We start from the raw sequence: 20,630 nt of genomic DNA, 5'->3' as shown, positions 1-20,630 counted from the left end.
AGCAGGCATGTGCAGCAAGCATCTTGACCTCCTGAGTCATCTCACTGGCCCTTTCCTTTGTTCTGAAGGGTGAACGTTACAAAAATGCTCCTTAGAAAACTGTGCCCTCTCGTGAATGTGCAGGTGAATACAAGAAATAGGCTGGCCTAGAACCCAGTATATAGGCCAGGCTGGCCTTGAGTTTGTGGCAGTCCTCCTGCCCCAGTTCTAGGATAATGTGGGAACCATCATATCTAGTGAATACCGAACTTCTTGAGGTTTGTTTTGTAAATTCCATCAAGCAGCCAACGTGAAGATAAGTGAAAGCCTCTTTTATCAAGGAAATCTTGATCAGTGCTTGGAATCCAGTAAGTCGGGCATATACATTCCTTGCCAAAGTAGAATTTTTTTTTTTTTTTTTTACATCAAGTACTTTTGGGAAACAAGATTGCACAGATGTTACAAAATGATCACTTTCCCACTTCGTTCTATTTTTTCCTAAGACTGTTTTCAAGAGAAATAATACTGTTTTGTTATTGTTGTTTGTTTTTAGTCATTGTACTTTGGGTAAACTAGAAATTTGTAAGGGAGCCGAGTGTGGTGGTGCACGCTTTAATCCCAGCACTTGGGAGGCAGAGGCAGGTGATCTTTGTGAGTTGGAGGCCAACCTGGTCAGCAAAATGAGTTCCATGACAGCCAGTGCTGTTATAGAGAGAAACCCTGAAAGAAAAAGAAATTTGTAACAGATAGAGGTAATGTCTCCGACAGACTTTGCCATTTTCATCCCATTTTTTTTTTATTTTAAGCTAACAATTTTCTGTTTTTATTTCTTTTTTTTTTTTTTTTTTTTTTTTTGGTTTTTCGAGACAGGGTTTCTATGTGTAGCTTTGCGCCTGTCCTTTAACTCACTTGGTAGCCCAGGCTGGCCTCGAACTCACAGAGATCCGCCTGGCTCTGCCTCCCGAGTGCTGGGATTAAAGGCGTGCGCCACCACCGCCCGGCTAATTTTCTGTTTTTAATTCCCAAGTAAATTGCTTTGACTCAAAATCGATTTCTCTCTGGAAAGTGGGCTGGTGAGAGGGCTCAGCAGGTAAAGGTGCTTGCTGCCAAACTGACTGCCTGAGTTCGATCCCAGGACCTATGGGGTGGAGGGAGACAACTGACCCTGAAAGTTGTCCTGTTGTCTCTGCATATGTGCTGTGGCATGTGCACATGTTCACATCCACAAGTAAACCAGCAAGTAAACGCGTCGGTGAACAGGACGATGCTGAGGACTTTTATCTTGAGAAAGCACAGGGAGAGAAGTTAGAGCCGATGGGGGTTACTTACTCTTCACCAGTGGAGAACTCTTCTGCAGTTTCCTATGGAAAACCGTACAGCAGACACAGCTCAGCTTCACACATGCAACTGTTGGAAATTTCTCCCCCCGCCCCAAAGTAACTCCTCAAGTTTATCCCTTAGGAGAGCAAGGGCTACCATGTGGTACAATTTGATCTTCATAGCTTGTGGATAAAAAAGGAAATCTTTAAAAAAGACTTGCTGACATTTTTCCATTTATAGTTAATTTTAATTTTTACAGAACTGAATTTCTGTGATTGTTGTATCCTTTTCCCGTTGCATAGTGAAGAAATCTTGTTGCTGCCACATTTGTGTGGGCTGTCTGACCAAAAGAACTATGTTTAGCATCATCTTCTTTACTTAATAAAGGGTTCTGGTTAACACACATATTCTGGAAAGGGTTGTATCATTTGATAAAGGAATCTCCCAAGGCTGCTTTTGAAGAAATACTTCTAACCATAGTTTCATTAAGTTTTAATCTAAAATGTGGTATGTTCCCCCATGGCTTATAAATATGCCAGCCAATAAAATACTTACGACAGTCATACCTTATTCTGACACCAACCCGGATGACAAGATTTTATAAATAAGTTAAACTCTCAAAAGACTGCAAGTTCCCCAGGGCTTTCTTAACGTTTCGTCCATGTCTTGCCTGAAATACCTAGAAAGTGTTGGTGGTTTGAGATTGTATTTAAAAATAGCAGGTTACACAAAGCACCTTATGGTCACTGAACTCTGTCCATAGCTGTTGTACAGATGATTCTGTAACAAAACTGTCCTATTTGTGTTTCTACCAGCTGTCCTGCAGAATGGTCAGGGTTAGGAATTTGTAACCAGCATGCTAGAAAATCGTAGCACAATAAGTCCAAAAGAAGTTTGGTGCTGATGTCTCTTGAGCTGTGCCATAGGAAACACTCAGAAGTGCAGGGCACAAAGTAAGCCACAAAACAACTCGAAATGAGTGCTTACTGCCTGTCATACTGTTTGTCAGTACTTCCAGCTAGCTGGTTAGTTAGTTTAGAAGTAGAAACAACTGGTCAGGCTTAAAGCTAGCAGTGATATATACATGATACACACATGGAGCTGCCATGGCTTAATATGTGCACATAGTGCCTTACATCTAAACAAATCTGAATGAACTGCAAGCCAGTAAGAGCTGCTCCCATCTCTTTAATAGATTTGCTTCTTAAATTCTTCCAGAGCTCTTTAAGGAGAAATCATACATTTAACCACTTGATTTAAGTTTAGTAGGTAGTCATAATATTCAACTTGAAACAACTCAAATGCCCATCATCATATGGACAAACAAAATAGGATATATTCATGTGCTGGAAGATTATTTGGCAGTAAAAGCATGTGCTGATACGTAGACTACAGCATGAGTAGAGCTTGAAACATAATGCTAAAGGAAGAAACCAGGCATTAAAGGTCATGTGCCACGATTACATTTATGTGAAATACTCCAAGTGGTAAATATGTAGAGGCAGAGAATAAATGAACAAGGTGAGGAAGGGTTGGTGGGAAGGAGTGATGATGGAATTCTAATGATGTGATGTTTCTTTACATACAGAAATATGCTTGAAACAATAGGTGAAGTAACTCTTGTTTTCCTTCCGTTTAAACAATGTATATAATTAAACAGTTTTTGTAAATTTTGAAATTGTGAGTAAAAGAAGTTTTTGAACATAGTTGAGGGAAAGACAATGCGCGCGCATGCGTGCATTCGTGCACACAAATATATGCGAGTACAACAATCTGAGTCTGTCTCTGTTGGTGGTGTGTATGTGATCTCAAGGCTGACCATTCTGGATAGGACAACCAATAAGTGGCTCGTCCCTGGGAGAAGCTAATTAGCCTTCTCCCAGCAGTCAGTAGTTGCCTGTAGTTCTTGGTTTAGTAGTAGGAAGTTTCCCTCTTTCCACATTACATGTACAGTGATAGTGCTGTTCTTCCATTCTTGTTTATGCAGCTGTTTCTAGGAGAGAACATTTCACAGGACACTTCCTGGTTCTTACAGTCTTCTACACTCTCTTCCATGATGTTGGCTAAGCCACAGATAGAGGAACTGTGATGTAGTTGTATCTGTTGGGGCTGGGCTCCCCACAGTCTGTTGATCTTTCATTGTATCATGTTGTGGTTTTCAGTGATAGTCTTCATTTGCTATAAAGAGAGGCTTCTGATAAGGGGTGATTGCTACATTTTTCTGTGGGTATAGAGATAAGATTTAGAATGTAGTAAGGAATTATGCTGGTCTAGCAAAGTGGCAGTAGTAAGTTTTTTCTAAGATCCATGGCTTCACTAGCCCCAGGAAGTTGACTGGGTTCCCATACAAGGATTTCCCACCTGTTGAGTGGGCTTTAAGTTCAGTTAGACAACCATTGACACGTGAGTGCCATTTATTGCACCTTTATGTCTATCATGTCATTCTGGTCATTGTCATGCTTCATAGGTATTGCTGCTGAGTCGGACTGTTTAGTTGCTTCCCTCTGTCGGAAGCTTGCATAGTATTTTCTGGAACCATGGAAGGTAGATGACAGGAAAGAGGCCTTCGGGTCAGATTGAGTTCACATCCACGTCCTGTGTCCTATGTGTCTGGTGTCTTCAGCAATAGGGGCTGTCCCTCAATTCCACAGAGGCAACCAAGGTCTACATTGATAATATCTGTTGTTTTGGAAGTCATATTTTTCATATGATTTATTTAATGGCTTATTTAAAAACGATTATAAAAATTTTCAGTTGGATTTACTAATTAGAAGCATTGGGAATGCATATTAAGTTTGGAAGTGGATGGAGTTTATGCTTTTGTCTCCTGTACAATTGTGTACGTGTTCTATATGTCCCAGCTCCTGTCTATCTGATGGAAGAGGATCCAACTCAGTTAATAGCCACAGTATGAGCCCTTGTCTGCCTGACTGTAATTCTAAAACAGCTTGGGTTAGAGTGCTTTGATGATTTTGCCACAAAACATACTATGAGAGGAAATTTTATTTTGGAGGTAGTTATTACTTTCTTTTCTTTCTGTTTTTAGATTTTTGTTTTTTGAGGCAGGAACTCACTCAGTAGTCATGGTTGGCCTTGAACTTCCACAATTCTCTTGCCCTTTAGTATCATGATTCCTGAGATCACAGATGTGAAACCCATTGTTGGACTTTTATTTATATTTTGTAAGCATGTTATTGGTAGCTCATTGAAGTACCCTGTTGTGTTCTAATATATGTTATAGTTTCAGAGTTACAGAGCCAGGAGGGAAGTGGTTTTCTGTTTACTTCCAACCACAAGGCTTTGTATTTGCTGTGTTTTGAACTTGCCAAGCAAAGGGAATCCTTGCTTATTTTTATGAATAAAGCTTATACTTTACTGTTTTGGGGCCTTGTCTGCTTGTCTAGTTTATTTGTACCAAGCTTTAGCTTGTAACGTCAGCTAGAAGTTTTTTGTAGCCAAAGAAGACTGAAAACTACAGTCTGTCCACTTAAACCTCTCCGGACCCAGTTAGACTTGTAGGTACCGTGTCTTCAAAGGCTGAGACTTGAGCCTCTTTGGGAGCTGAATGCTATGTCAAGTTCCCATCTCTGCTCATCCTTCCATACAGTCTTCAACTGCAGTGTTCACAACTCTCTACTACAGTTGCAAGTGGTAGTGTTCAAAGTCTGAAAACTGAACCTTTGGTTTCCTCAAAAGACACTGTTGTTTTGAATTATTTAGGTTTGTGGAAAGTGTCTTTACTACGTCAAGTATAGTATTTTCTGGTCTCTACTTGCTTACAGTCTCTGCTGCCACCACAGTTGGTGATCCCCTGGCACAGCATCACAGAATCCAGCAGCAGCTGCATTAACCAGTGTGCTTGTACGCTACTTATGACTCTGAAAGTCCTTGGAAGAGTGGGCATTTTGACCAAATACTAGCTTTGTTGTCTGGAATAGTAAGGTGTTTGGCAGAGCTACTTCAAAAAGAAAATAAGAGTTGGCCTAAAAATTTAGAAAAATTCTAGTTCATTTATATTATAAAATTCCATCTCAATTAAAGGATATTTTCTTCATTTCATTTACACATTTGACAACATATGTTATTTATCTACCATGCATACATTGTCTTTTCTTAATTTCACAGTTATAAACCACATTTGAAATTGTTATTGTCTGTATTGTATAGCTTGGTTAGCATGAACTAGACAGACTCCAGTCTTTATGAGGTCTGCACGTTCAACACTAACCTTGAAATCTCTTGTTCTGTTTCCTTTTCTTCGTAGTGATTATTTTCTCGTTTCATTTTCCAGCTTTGTAGTGATTATTTGCAAAAGACCAAAATATGCCTTGTGTGGTCACCAGTGTGTCCGTGTGAATTTGGACTAACTTAGTTGAAGGACACTTTGCACTTGACTGGTGCTTTTCTGTTGATTGTACCTGAGTGATTCCGTTTTCATTTCATTCCTTTCTGTTAAGAGGACAACCTAATGAAATGTGTACATTTACGCAGTAGTCTTAGAATCGTATCAGTGTGGGGAGGTCTAAATTATTCAGTCACTGATTTTTCTTTAAAACTAGAGAAGGTCAGACAGCATCCCGATTTCCTGGTTCTAGCAACCCTGCCTTTCTTCTTAAGTTGCTTCAAGAATGCTATAAATTATGAATGAGTTATGATTTTTTTATATTTTTACAGATTTTAATATATGCTAAAATAATAAATGACTGAAATGTCAACCTCTAAAATTCCTAAGGAATTGATTTAAGGATATTTCTAGCTACAAAACAGCTCATACCTTGTGGAAGTTCTTAACTTACCATCCTAACCATGCATGGTGGAAAGAAAATTAACTTTCTACTTTTCTCCTCAGACATGGTAGATTGCGCATAATTGCCCCTACTTTGCTTGATGATGTTTTGTTTTCAGTTTTAATACAACAGTGGAGCCCTGTTTTGTTCTGTTGACATTTATCAAACACTTGTTGTAAGTCAGGCTCTGCTCTGGGAAGAGCATTGATAGAATTATGCAGTAAGTAGTCCCGACTGCAGTGCTTTGAATATCTTGGTGGAATTTTAGGGTTTCTCATCTTTGCCACTGTTTAGCATAATGTTATGAATTTGAATCCAGACTGCTAAAATTTGTCTTCTGGCTTTGCTATCAATTATAGCCATGAGATGATAACATATTAAAAACAAGAATAATTATTTTTGATATCATAGGATGGTTACTCTAGTTGTCTCATAACTGTTCATAACCCCTCTTTGCCTTATTTTGCACCAAAGTTGCAGCCAGTGATGTGTGTAAGCTCACTGTAGTGGAGATTAAAAAGAACACGTGCAGGGTGGGGTGGTTGTGTTCTGTAATCCCAGCTCTCGGGAGATGGAGGGAGGAGGAACAGAAGTGTAAGTTTCAGGTCAGCCTGGGGTATATGAGATCCTGTTTCTAAACAAACAATAAGTGAACACATGTGAGTTGTGGAACAGTGCCTTGCACATGTGAGTGCTGCATCAGGCCCTCCCACTGCCATGAATACGTCCCTGGGACTTGTCTTCATGAGTTGACAGTGCTGTCAGTGTGCTTGTGCTGTCTTCTACTTAACGTCTCTGGTCGGTAATACCTGGGAAGGCAGAACTGTCCCTGAAACGGAACGTATGGTGCTGCATGTGCCTTGTGTTGTTTGGACTGCCCAAAACCTTTAGCTGGCCGTCCTTCTGAGAGAATTTGTACAAGGGAAAAAAAAAAGATGATTCAAGAGTAGTTTGAATGAACAGAACTTTTCTTTCTTCTTCTTTTTAGGGAAAAAGATCTTGAAGAAGCCCTGGAAGCAGGAGGTTGTGATCTTGAAACTTTGAGAAATATTATTCAAGGGAGACCTCTGCCTGCTGAACTGAGGGCACAGGTTTGGAAGGTAACTTGAAACCTATGAGTAAAATGTAGTCACTTAACAGAATTTTTAATAATTGGTTTTCAACTCTCTGAAAAGACTGTTTATGAGTATGCTGCATCTAGAAAATGGACCTGAGTAACTAACTAATTGTTTCTGAACCAGGTGTAGTTGTACACACCTTTAATCCCTGCCTGCACTGGGAGGCAGAGACAGGCAGATCTCTGAGCTCAAGGCTTGACTGGTCTATATAGTAAATTCTAGGCCAGCCAGGAGGACACAATGAGACCCTGTCTCAAAATAAATGTTTCTGTAGTGTTTTCTGTCCTTAATAATAATGTTTACAATATTGATAGAAATGGCTGTAATTCGTATGAAGATTGTTAGTGAATGGTAGCTAAGAGAAGAAACATGCACAGTAAGTAAAATAGAACACATATAGACACACATGGAATGATCTGAGGTATATTAAAGTAAATATGTCTGTGAGTTTTGGGGTTACAGTTTTTCTTTATTTTTGCTTTTCCAACTGTTCTCTGCTGTATGTGGGGTTTTGGTTGTGGGTTTTGACTTTGTTTTGTTTGAGACACGATCTTGCTATGTTTCACTGCCTAGCCTTGCAATCCACCTTCCTTCCTCTCTGTTCTATAGTGCTGGGATGACAGGTGAGCACCACCATACCTCACATATGTGTCTTCTTTTCTCATAAATGCTCAGCAACTATGCTAACTACACTGGGCCTGCTCAAGAATGGGCCCATCATGGGGCTGGAGAGATGGCTCAGCGGTTGAGAGCACTGGCTGCTCTTCTAGAGGACCTGGGTTCAATTCCCAGCACCCCACATGGCAGCTCACAACTGTCTATAATTCCAGTTCCAGGGGATCCAACACCCTTATACAGATGCACCAATGCAAATAAATAAATCATTAAAAAAAAAAAAAAAAAGGAATGGGCCCACCAGCCAGCCAGAAATGGAGAAGGGACTTGGGTCTCTACCATTTTCTACTGCGCTTTTTCCTATGGAGAAATTGAGGTAATGGGTGGTAAATGTCATCAGTTGTTTATCTGCTGGTGACCCCACCAGGCTCCAATGGGCATTTCTAGTTCAGTGGTCACATAGATGGCCGTGAGTCAACCAAATGGATCCTACAACAAAAACAAAAGTCGTGAATCTGGGAAAGGGACAGACAGGGAAGACGCAGGCTTGGTAGGGTGGGAGATTGAAAAAAAAAAAAAGAAAAAAATTAAATAAAGATATTAGATATTTGTGAAAAGTTATAAGCTTAAAGGATGAAATAAAAAGTCATGTTACACTGGGCGGTGGCTGCGCACGCCTTTAATCCCAGCACTTGGGAGGCAGAGGCAGGCGGATCTTTGTGAGTACAAGGCCAGCCTGGTCTACAGAGCGAGATCCAGGAAAGGCACAAAGCTACACAGAGAAACCCTGTCTCGAAAAACCAAAAAAAAAAAAAAATCATGTTACTACCAGTAGGTAAACCACACAATAATGTCTAGATGTATATACATTTAACAGAATTGGAATTATAACTGCACATAACATTCCAAATGCAGTATTGCAGGAATTTAAACACATAGAATAGTGTATGGCACATGGTGAGTGCTTTATCAGGCGTTAGCCATTTCTACTGCCATGGATAAGTTTCCATGGGTTGTTTTCATGATTTCACAGTGCAATTTATCAACCTGCTTATGCCATTCTTTATTTAATAGTTCCTCTAATCTGATAATGTCTGTGAAGGCAGAAATCTGTCTCATAAAGGAGAATATACAGATGCTGTGTGTGCCTTGCCATTGAAAAGAATGGAGACTTGTGCAGTGAACTGTCATGTATCTATAATTCAACTTTAACTTTTACTGGCATCTGACCAGTCTTGTTTGACTAATATTCTCTTCCTATCTTCCCTGTCCCTTGATGCTGAATTATTTTAAAGCAAATCCTTAGTAGTGTAACTAAAATACTTCAAAATGAAATTTCTGAAAAATAATTTTGAAGTGACTTTAAGACCATCAGACAGTACTTCTTACTTTTTATCAGTACATATTAACCGTGCACAATAATAATTTCATTGTAACGGCTTCACACATATATATTACATACTTTGGTCGTATTCCCCTCCACCACCCTCTTCTCCCTTCCTTTCTCGCTGGTCCTGCTCCTCTTTGTAGTAAGTCTCTTCTAATTTCATGTCTTTTCACCCCATTTTGTGGGGAGGTGATCCAGGTATCTTTAGAGTTACTTATAGGAGCGTAGGCAGTCTTATCCAGTGGCTGTACCCACTGAAGAAAATGTCTTTCTCTCTCCACCAACCATTAGTTGTCTAAAAACCACAATTCTTTAGTATCAAAATAATTTCTTCAATTGTCTTAGAAAAGTAATTTTATGGTGATTTGCTCAGATTCAAATGCTGGAAGGACTACTTATTGCATTTGACGGTCACTTGAGTGTGTTAATTAAGACAGTGCTAATTTTGGTTGGGGATGTGCCTCAGTGGTAGGGTGCTTGCCCACCCTGTGCAGGGCTTCTAGGTTCAAATCCCCCCCAACATTGCCAATAAAATAAAATAAAAATGTGTGGTGGCCAGCCTGGTCTGCAGAGTGAGTTCCAGGATAGACAGGGCTACATAGACAGACCCTGTCTCAAATAAATAAATAGATAAATAAATAAGTTTTTACACATACTTGAAAAAACTTACAAAATAACATCTCAATTCATTAAGAATTCTTTTTTATACTTTTAAATTGTACATGGCATAGGTATATTTTTTAATTTTTAATATTACATTCTTAGTTTTTACATTTCAAAAATAGTTTAAATAAAGCCATGTTTGTAAGTATACAAATATTGTATAATTCACTCTATTCACTGAATCAACATGAAGTGGAGAAATCTACTATAGGAGAATTTTGTCACTTGGTGGTGGTGACACTTGGTGGTGTACAGATACTTAAGCTTGTAATCTTGTTATTATTCCTAAATTCCTGCTTTCTTTAGTGCAGCATATTTTACAGGAAAGAGCAGTAACAATGGTGCTAGTTGCTTCTAACATCTTTTTTCCAGATTGCTCTGAACGTTGCAGGAAAAGGTGATAGTTTGGCATCCTGGGATGGTATTTTAGACTTGCCCGAGCAGAACACTATTCATAAAGATTGCCTAGAGTTTATTGGTAAGTTTGATAACTGTGAAAAGGCTATCTTGTTATAGTTTGGGATATGTTGAATTTGTAAAAGTCTTGTAAAAAGTTTGGCCCTTTAAAAAAAAAAATCTTGAGACATACAATTTTGAGAAAGAGCCCAGTTTTTACTGTTCCTTTTATATTATTGATTTTTTTTACACATTTACAGTTTTGTTGTGCTCTTCACCTTGTTTCTCATATAATTATAGGCCCACATGCTTATATGCAGCCTTCAAAGAAAGAGACTGTTTTCTCTAAGTTTATGTATTGCAGATCATGATCTACTGTTTTAAAATTGTTATAAATCATGGGTGAATAGGTTTCCTGCCACTCTACAAAAATCTGTGTTAATTCATGATATATATTAAGCCAATGTAGTTTATACCTATCTTTTCTGATTATTTATAGTACGTTGGAATCTCTTGTTTTTCTGTTACATCTTAGTTAATGCATTGGTTAAACAGGCTTCAGTGTACTAACTATTCAGAAACTGTATCTGAGATGTAGCTCAGTGGAGTGCTTGCCTGACACATACAAGAGCCTGGGTTCTATCACCAGACTACAGACAGACAGGCAGGCAAGCAGACAGAAAGACATTGTTAGTGTGAACAAAAGAAAGGGAATTTGGACCAGAGATTTGAAGACTTCACATGATGTATATCATATATTTCTGAGATTACCTTGATGTTAATAATAATGGTTATAGTTTTGTTCATATTTAATTCACATTTTATATCTGTTTATTCTATAAACCAGTATGAGAAGTCACAGGTAATTTTGCTTGTGCATGTTTGATTAGCTTTATTATAAAATAAAAACTAAGATTTAGAACAAGGGAAGGGAAGAAATAAAGTACTGAATTTTATGGTAGAGAATGAATTTTCCCTCTACGTACCAAAGCTTCACATTGTGGAACACTTGATAGTCCTGTTAGAAAATGTCCGTTGGCTTTCCAGCTTCTTGGCTTATGCCTGTCGTTGCCCACCACTCCGCCTCAAATTGGCCATCTTCCGTTTCACATGACTGTGGTCAATGTCACTAAGTACTGTTTGTTAGTAAACTGTCTTCTGTCTTCCCTTCTCTCTGAGGGCTAGGGAAAAACACACAACACTTCATGTGAAACTGATGGTTGTTCTGTAACAGCGTTCTTGCTTTAAGTTAGAAGATTAGGGAGAATATATTCAGCATAAATATATCATTGTATGACGATGTCCTTAGGTAACACAGTACCATATACAACGAGTATACACAGTGACAGCTTTAAAAATTAAAATGAGTCTCCAAAGCGAGTTCCAGGAAAGGTGCAAAGCTACACAGAGAAACCCTGTCTCGAAAAACCAAAAAAAAAAAAAAAAAAAAAAAATTAAAATGAGGTGGTTATAAAGAATTTTAACTGTTTTCTCTTAGGTTTTGCATCTGTGAACCAGTGTCTATTGAATATAAGAACTACTAGACATAGCTCAGTGATAAAGCAGGTACCTAGCGTATGCAAAGCCTTGGTTCTATTTCCTTACTACAAAAATAAAAAATAAAATTATGAGAAAAGTACTGTCAAGATTTTACTGCTTTTATCATCGTTTCATACACTCCCAGAATGTATTTGTGGACAGGTAGTATGCCCCGTCCCTGAGCCTCTAGTAGTTCCCTGGTAACTTTGGTTTGATGCTTTATTTCTAGAGCAGCTCTCAGTGCCAAAGGAGAAGACAGCAGATTTACTTCTGGATGTAGAATCTGTAATTACTTTTTACTGTAAGTCACGCAATGTTAAATACAGCACATCCCTGAGCTGGACTCATCTACTAAAGCCACTGGTGTGTCTCCAGCTGCCTCGCAGCGACCTATACAACTGCTTTTATGCCATCATGAATAAGTACATTCCCAGGTAAAATATGATTTGGTTGTGGTTATGAAAGTCCATTTCACTTTGAAATAAAGTTTGTTAGATTTCTTTTGATGGTAAAGTAAATAGGTCAAGTAATTTTTGAGGTTGCCAGAGGTATAATTGCTATTTGACTTTGTTCTTGTGACAAACATTTAGAAAAATTTCTTGATTATGTATATGGGTGTCTTGCCTGCATGTATGTATGTGTACCACATGAGTGCCTGGTGTCTGGGGAGGCCAGAATGTGACATCTGATTTCTGGAACTGAATTTACAGATGGTTGTGAGTCCCCATGTGAGTGCTGGGAATGGAACCTAGTCAGTCCTCTGGAAGAACAGCCAGTGCAGTTAAGTGCTGAGCCATCTCTCCAGCCCCCATTATAAAGATTTTTAAAGGATTCTTTGTATTAGGAAGTTGCACTACTAGAGTTGATATTTGTAGCTTAACTTTAGGTTTATTTGATGTTATTTTTACCTTACTATCTTTACTGAAAAGTAAAACTAACGGGATTTTGTAAGTCCCACTTTCTGTGAGGTGCTGGGATTGCAGTTAGGAATACCGTCCTGCATGTGCAGATAAGTGGCAGTACTGCCTCTGGGAGCTGCTGGGACTTCAGGGAGGAACCCAGTCCTACATATGCAGATGTTGAACTAATAAGTGAAATGTGCAGAGTCTTAGGAAGGTGAAATATAGAATGCTATAGGAATATGCTGTGAGAGACTTAATTTACCCTCAGGATCAAGGATGGCTTCCCCAGCCAATGATGCTTTTGCTGAAACTAGACAGACATGTAACTGCTTATGGAAGGGGCCATGGCAGTGGGGAGGGTGGGGAGGCCCTCATAAGGCCGAAAATTGTAGTTCCCACTGCTGTGATTCAGACAGTCAGATTTTCAGAGCCCAAAGAAACTTTAAATATAATCTCGTCCAGTGGCTCAGCTGTGCAGCTGTGGATACACATGCTGGGAGTCTGCTCACGCTGAGCTGCACGCCAGTTCCTTGTTGAGGTTTTTGATCTGGATTTCACTGCTGGCTAATGATGTTACACATCCTTTTATGTTTATTGGTTATTTATCTTCTTTGGAGAAATGTTTAGCCAAAAACCAAATCTATAGACAAAAAAATATCTGAAGAAGAAAAAAAAAAGATTGATTTAGCCAGAAGTTCCAGGAGTTTAAGTATAAGCACACTAGACCTATTTCTACATGTTTTTTTTAAAGCACCCTGGAGATTATAGTTAGAACAGAGTGGTGAAACTCTATGCTTCCTTGAAGCCATACTTCTCCATGTAAAGAAAACGGTCCCAAAGATACTGAAGGAGAAGGCCATGGTCATGGCAAAGCCGAAATTGGGATGCCTGGTTAGGTATAATTCTGTCACACTATAGCTGTCAGCTGTCTGTGTTTTATTACTTCTCCTGGCCATCTCTCAGTGTAACAGAGCTAGTCACAGCAAGAGACATGATGTCCCAGCACTGTTTCTAAAGAGTGATGGAGTGACAGGTGGAGAGGAAGGGGCTGTTATATTGAACTATGTCACACATCATCTTGTCACATTCTTCCTGGTTCCTTTTGTTTGTTTGTTTGTTACTGTTGTCGTTATTTTTGAGACAAGTTTCTCTGTCTAACAGCCCTGGCTGTCCTGGAACTAGATTTGTAGACCAGGCTAGCCTTGAACTCTCAGAGATCTGTCTGCCTCTGCCTCCCGAGTGCTGGGATTAAAGATGTGCACTACCACACCCAACTGACGAATCCTGTTTTAATATATCATCTTACCACTGGTTGGAACATAAGATGGCTAGAATGTATCAAGGACAAACCCTGTGGATGAGAGTAACATTGAGTATGCAGCCCTTAAATGCATGTGGCTTCAGTGACCTACTCCCAGTGATGCTCACTGTTTTACCTCAGCTACTGTTCATGTTCCCTGCGTTCTTCCTGCCTCTGTGTTCTACCTTAGCATTTGAGTGTTCTGCATTTACCCAGCTGGGAAAGTATTCAGATTTAGCATTATTCTTACCAGGATAAATCCAGTTCTCTCTGGGCCTTCTGTGTACTGCCATTTGTAATATCAAAAGGGGTAGATTGAAAGGTGGGCATGGAGGCTGGAGAGATGACTCATCAGTTAAGAGCACTGGCAGCTCATGCAGAGGACCTAGGTTCTATTCCCAGCACCCACATGGCAGCTCACAACTGTCTGTAACTCTAGTTCCAGGAGATCTGACACCTTCTGACCTCTTCAGACACTGCATGAACATAGTACACAGACATACATTCAGACAAAATGCTCAAATAACATAAAATACATTTTATAAGTTACAAAAAACCAACCAAACAAGCAAGCAAGCTGTGCATGGTGGCTCACCTGCAATCTCAGCACTTGGGAGGAGTGACAGGAGGATTGCTGTGAGTTCACAGTGAGCTTGGACTGCATCATCAGTTCTAATCCAGCCTGGACTACAGAAGGAGACACTGTCTCAAAAGACAAAGATAACAAGACAGTGATAGTTGAAAGCCATAACAAACCATTGCATCGATGTTAAATATTGTATTCACAGATGTAATTTTCATTTATGCCCTCTGAATAGCATTTTTATTTATTTTTATTTTTGTAGTGCTGAGAATTGAACCTGTGTCCTTACACATGTCAAGTATATGTTCTACCACTGAACTAAATGCCCATCTCTAAATAACATTTAAAAATATTTTTACTGATGCTTTTTAAAGTTTTTATTACTTTATTTCTTTATTGTGTATGTATGCATGCACATGTGTATGTGTGGAGGTCAGAGGACAGTCTGTGGGAGTGGGTTCCTGGGATTGAATTTAGGTCATGAAGCTTAGTGGCAAACGCCTTTACCTACTGAACCATCTTGATGGCCCTAATTAATGATGCTTTCATGTTAAAGCTGTGATAATTATTTAGTGGACTTTTTATTTGTTCGTTTGTTTTGTTTTTTCGAGACAGGCTTTCTGTGTGTAGCTTTGGAGTCTGTTCTGGAACTCGCTTTGTAGACCAGGCTGGCCTCGAACTCACAGAGATCTGATTGCCTCTGCCTTCCAAGTGCTGGGATTAAAGGTGTGCGCCACGACCGCCCGGCTGTGTACTAAGTTTTACATATGGGAAGATGGTAGGATAATGAGCTAAGGCCCAGTTTCTGTGGTCAAGTCATGGTTCCTAATTTATTAACTGCTAGCAGTATGACCTTCAGTGACATACTGGAACCTCAGTATTCTCATTTGTAAAGTGGGCATGGGGGTCGATAGGTTGTTTGTGAAGATAAAATGAAGTAAGTTTGTGAAATGTTTTTTACAGTATGTGGTAGTGCTTCTTCCATAAGTAGCTAGCTTTTATTATGATGGCCTGGGCTTTCACTAATACATCAGAGAACAGTCTTGCCTCGATCCTTTGTACTGAGTAGGGTGCATCTCAGTACTAAAGCTGAGGTAGTTTATGGAGACTGAGCCGTGAGTGAAACCTACAGGCCTAAATGAAGAGTTCATAGGACCACCTGACTAACAGACCCCTGGGCAAAGTAGCCATGTCTTTAGTGCTTTTTGTTTGGTTGGGTTTAGATACAGTGGTTCAAAGGTCAGTAAGATCAAGCGACTGAAAATGGGCTGTCTTTGGTAGATTATTTTGCCATGAAATAACTGTTCAGTTTTGAGATGTTAAGTACACAAATACACAAAGTATGACGGCAGTAGTATGGCCAAATCTTGAGCACACCAACGATTTACTTGAAGGTGTGGCTTCTGTATTTCCATCAGAGACAGCGTGTGGTCAGGAAGAGACAACCCTGTCTCCTGAGTACTGAGCTAGCATGTGGACCACTCTGTACCTGTTCCACATGGAGCAGATGTGTGGCTACAGTTTGAAGTCAGGGTTTGGGTAGCTCCCATGACCACCCTAGGCAGATGAGCCTGCTTGTGGCTGACTAGATAAGATGCTTCCTGAGTTAATAGTGAAAAGCCACAGGGAATTCAGGCATCAGAACACGTTTCTATCCTTTTGCAATTCTTCTTCTTTTGAAGTATCTGCACAGGAATGTGATATTTCTTTGGGAAAAGGCCTTGTGATAATAAAAATGGCAGAGTATATACTTGGTGACTTACTTTGAAACAGTATATAAATTCAAGTTTTTCATCTTACTTAGACAATACCCTTTGAAGCTGGGCATTTAGTACTTTCTAGAATTTACTGTGGACACCTGGTACCTAGGCCATTTTGATAGTGTCTCAGGCTAAGAGGTCATATTCTGAAATGTCATCTGTGGTATTTCCAGACTTATACCTTTGCTGAAAGACATCCTCTGAACGTATAAACTGTGGTGCAAAACTGAAGCAGTCCAAGAAGTTTCTGCTTTCTTGGCAAGGAAGGAGGAGGCTGGACTGACTCACTCTCAGGGCCCTCTAGATCTTTGGCTACCCTGCCTGTGTCACAATAACCTAAATGCTGTTTTTAGTGATCCCTGAAGTCCTTTCACTTGAGTGCTCCTGGGTTTGCCTCAGAAACCTCCCTCAAGTGGCTGCATGTCAGCCATAAGCAGGCCTATGGAAAGATGTTAGAAGAGAGCTCTGCCTGGCTCTCAGAGGGCGTGCTGTGAATGCTGGGATGCTCTGATAGTGAAGGAGGAAATGGGTGTTTCAGGAGGACTGAATGCCAGTGTGATCATGTATGACCTAGTAATGAGAAACTTTGCTTCTCTTTCTCGTAGGGATTGTTCCCTGAAGGGGAGGCCATTTCATCTCTTCCGATTGCTCATCCAGTACCATGAGCCTGAGCTTTGTTCTTTTCTTGATACAAAGAAAATCACTCCAGACTCCTATGCACTCAACTGGGTAATAAAGTGAAAGTAGGAACATTTAATGAAAAATAGTTTCTATAAAACTATAGTTAGTTAGAGGCAGGAAAGAATGTGGGTTCAGGGCTAGGCTGGGCTATGTAGTAAAATGCTGAATCCCCCCAAGACCCCACAACATTAGTCTTTTGTTATTTTACATATATATATATATATATATATATATATATATATAGCAATAATATATTTCATATATATTAGTGAATATTATGTATTTATATACTTACATATGATATGTATTAAAACTAATTTTTATATTTTTGTAAATATATAATGCTTATAAACTTTACGTGTTGAAACTATTGATAGTGTATATATGAACTGATCAATAATCATGAGGAAAGCTAAAGTTACCAAATGGTTAATAGAAAAGACTATAAAAGAGTGCTTTTCCTTCTGTATGTATATTTTCAGTGGGATGTCTCATTCTAGATCTCATAGTTTCTCAGATCTTTGAGTCTCAGAACCCCATATGCTCTTACAATTTTTTGATGATTCATTGTTCATATGGGTTATGTTGACTGGGAGGTAAAAACTAAGGAATTTTAATTATTTGTTGTTAGTGCATCTAAAAGTAATGCTAAATCTGTTATATGCTAACATAATTAGCCTACCTTACAGTGAAAAATGTCTCTATTTCCCAAAGAGAGTAGTGAGAATAATGCAATTATTTTATATTTTCATGTTTCATTATTGCTCGCTTAAATTAAAGACAGATGGGTTCATATAACTGCTTCTAAATGTATTCAGTTTGAGAATTCTGCTCATTAATGAGGGAATGAGTGTGAAATAGACAACTAAAAGTCTTAAGAATTTTTGTGAAATAGTGGTGATTTATGAATTTCCCGGTACAGAATCTTGGGGATTTTAGGATCCTCAGATCATACTCTGAGAATGCCCTACTAGGCTGACATGAAGATATTCCTACAGCATTGGTTGAGTGCTAGAAGACTACTAAGGAGCTAAACATATTCTTTTTTTTTTTTGCCACATGTTTGTGATATGTGTCTTTTTTTTTAAGATTTATTTATTATATATACAGTGTACTGTCTGTATGTACCCCTGCCCATCAGAAGAGGGCACCAGAACTCATTATAGATGGTTGTGAGCCACCATGTGGTTGCTGGGAATTGAACTCAGGACCTCTCGAAGAGCAATCAGTGCTCTTAACCTCTGAGCCATCTCTCCAGCCCTAAACATATTCTTTGATCATATCTTACATACCGTTTCTTTAGGGAGCTTCCCATTGTGCCTCCTGGTAACTGTGTGAGCCTAGGCACTTGGCTCAGAGCTCCAGTTTCTTTATCTGTAAAATGGGAATAATAATATAATAATGTCTCAGGAGATGATGGGATCATTTAGAAATCATAAATGGTAATTCGAGCATCCTAACTGGTTTCATTTCCAGATGCATTAAATCTTAATAGCCTCTGCCTCAGTTCTCTTGCCCAATTTTGTCATTTTGAGTTAAAAATAACAAAATTCATAAAAAATTGTAGCATTCCTGAGTTTATATGTTGCCATTAAACCTATTTATTTTTGTTAAAATAGGGAATTATTTCTTAAGCATTTTAATGATTAATGTTGGTCTCTGCCTAGGATACGACATTTCCATTGCCAAAACTCTACATTAGTACTATGCTGTGCTAGAGGGTTTAAAATATGTGCTAAACCAACCAAGTTCTCTCCAGCTGGTCTGCCAGATAGTTTGCCTTTGATGAAATGCAAGGTGTTTTGTTGTTTTTTTATTTGGAACCCATGACTGAGGAATGTAATGGTGTCTTTAGTTTAGCTGAGGTTAAGGATGGCTGCATATTCTAGTTTATATTCATACCTTCCTGTCTGCATTTGTTATAGTAATTTTTTCAGAAAAAAAACTGAGAAAGTATTTTGCAGCAGCATTTTTGTGCTTTAAAGCCTTCTGGTTCGATGCTCAGCTATGGGCTGTGGAATCATGGGCTTTTCCTAGTCCCAGCACCACAGCTCAGCTCTATGAACTTAGGATAGTTATGTCATCCAAGTCTAGTCCTTGTCTAGGGAGAGAAGCTTACTCTTAAGGCCTACTGTAAGAACTAAAGGTAATTAATAAACAGTACATAACAATAAGTTAGTGCCTGATACAAAGTCTCCACTAAATATTATGTTCCTTTTAGCCATGAGATACTTTAAATGTAATTCTTTAGATGTAATTATTTTTGGGCTTAAGGAAAACTTAATAGCTAGTGAAATTAGATCTTCATGTGCTTTAAAACACAGGTGGTAGAGAAAGTTATAAATTAGTAACTCCTTTTACTTGAAACACAAAACCCAGAGAGCTCCCAAAAATCTAAAGAATTGAAGAATTTGAATTTTGTCTCATATTTCAGTGATTTATTTATAAGCAAGCTTTGGGAGCAGCTGACATTAGTACTGAGTTGAGCTTTTACCAGAATCCTTAAGCTGCTGTGCCTGATCCTCTTAATTACCTTCTAAGCTGAATGCTTTCTGTAATCAGTAATAATGTGGTAACTCATCTTACAAGTTCTGAATACCACGTACAATACGATGGAAGAGGTAGGTCTTGATCACTCTAAAGTTAGGTTAACTATTTCTTCTCAGCACTGGAGAAAATGAGTATTCTTTTGTGTTGTTTGTTTTTGTTTGTCACAGAAGTAGAAATGGAAGCTTTGATGAGGGTAAATGACATGCCTTAAGTCACACGACTAGTTAAGTGGCCCCAGTGTCCTGCCTTTGGGTTTCATATGCTAAAGTTAAGGTATACATTAAATGCCAGGTGCAGATGATTTCCTATGATGTTACTGACTAGTTTGCTTCACTAACTTGAAAAGACCGAGTCAGCTCCAGTGGTTTATGTCTCTGTCTCTCTCTCTCCTGACTGTAGCTTGGGAGCCTTTTTGCACATTACTGTTCCATTGAAGTCACTCAGGCGATATGGGATGGATATCTACAGCAAGCAGATCCATTTTTTATTTATTTTTTAATGTTAATTATCCTTGTAAATACAAAGTAAGTATCAAGTATGTTATTCTTTTTTCAACTTTTGATATGGTGCTTTAATATTTAACTCAAGTTCACTTGGTTCCTTTTTACAGAGAAGTTATTTCAGCACAAGAGTCTGAGAGCAAAGAAGAAGTTATCCGTAAGTAGTGTAAAATAACACTTGAGGTCATGTGATCTGCCTCTAACACAGTTACCTCATCCAGAGTGTTACAGGGTGGGTGTGGCAGAGTTCTGAGGTTTCATTCAGCTCTCAGGTTCTTAAGCACTAGTATCCACAAGGCCCTGGGTCCAGTTCCCAGCATTGTGTACAGGATGAAAACAGCCCGTCAGAGAATCACTGCTGAGATTGTTTATATGTTGCTTATGTTGGAACTGTTGTAGCTTTAAACAGGGACAGTTTTCTTCACAAATAACTGTGAAGAAAATACTTCATAAATAATTGATTAATTGTTGCCATGTCTGTAATTGCATTTCAGACTTCTTGGAAAATACTCCATCTAGTTTGAATCTGGAAGATATAGAAGACCTCTTC

At 38.9% G+C, this 20,630-nt stretch overlaps 1 protein-coding gene across 3 annotated transcripts in view; it reads left to right on the top strand.

Annotated features, from left to right (window-relative positions):
- Tbc1d23 (TBC1 domain family member 23) overlaps nucleotides 1–20,630 on the top strand; it is a 58,982-nt gene that overhangs the window by 7,606 nt on the left and 30,746 nt on the right. For 2 of the 3 annotated variants that reach the window (XM_052740916.1, XM_052740915.1), the window contains exons 2-8: nucleotides 7,075–7,186; nucleotides 10,242–10,347; nucleotides 12,034–12,238; nucleotides 16,955–17,078; nucleotides 19,980–20,104; nucleotides 20,191–20,237; nucleotides 20,575–20,630. The exon at nucleotides 20,575–20,630 is cut by the window's right edge and continues 48 nt beyond it. In XM_052740916.1, coding sequence (XP_052596876.1) covers nucleotides 7,075–7,186; nucleotides 10,242–10,347; nucleotides 12,034–12,238; nucleotides 16,955–17,078; nucleotides 19,980–20,104; nucleotides 20,191–20,237; nucleotides 20,575–20,630 — 775 coding nt within the window. Of the gene's footprint in view, nucleotides 1–7,074; nucleotides 7,187–10,241; nucleotides 10,348–12,033; nucleotides 12,239–16,954; nucleotides 17,093–19,979; nucleotides 20,105–20,190; nucleotides 20,238–20,574 lie in introns of those variants that run through there. The other variant, XM_052740917.1, reaches the window with a different exon arrangement.

This window comes from Peromyscus californicus, unplaced genomic scaffold, assembly GCF_007827085.1.
Source record: "Peromyscus californicus insignis strain IS unplaced genomic scaffold, ASM782708v3 Scaffold_16__1_contigs__length_79575227, whole genome shotgun sequence".
Lineage (NCBI taxonomy): Eukaryota > Metazoa > Chordata > Mammalia > Rodentia > Cricetidae > Peromyscus > Peromyscus californicus.
The sequence above is the reverse complement of the archived record's forward strand: the minus strand, read 5'-3'. Positions and strand labels throughout refer to the sequence as shown.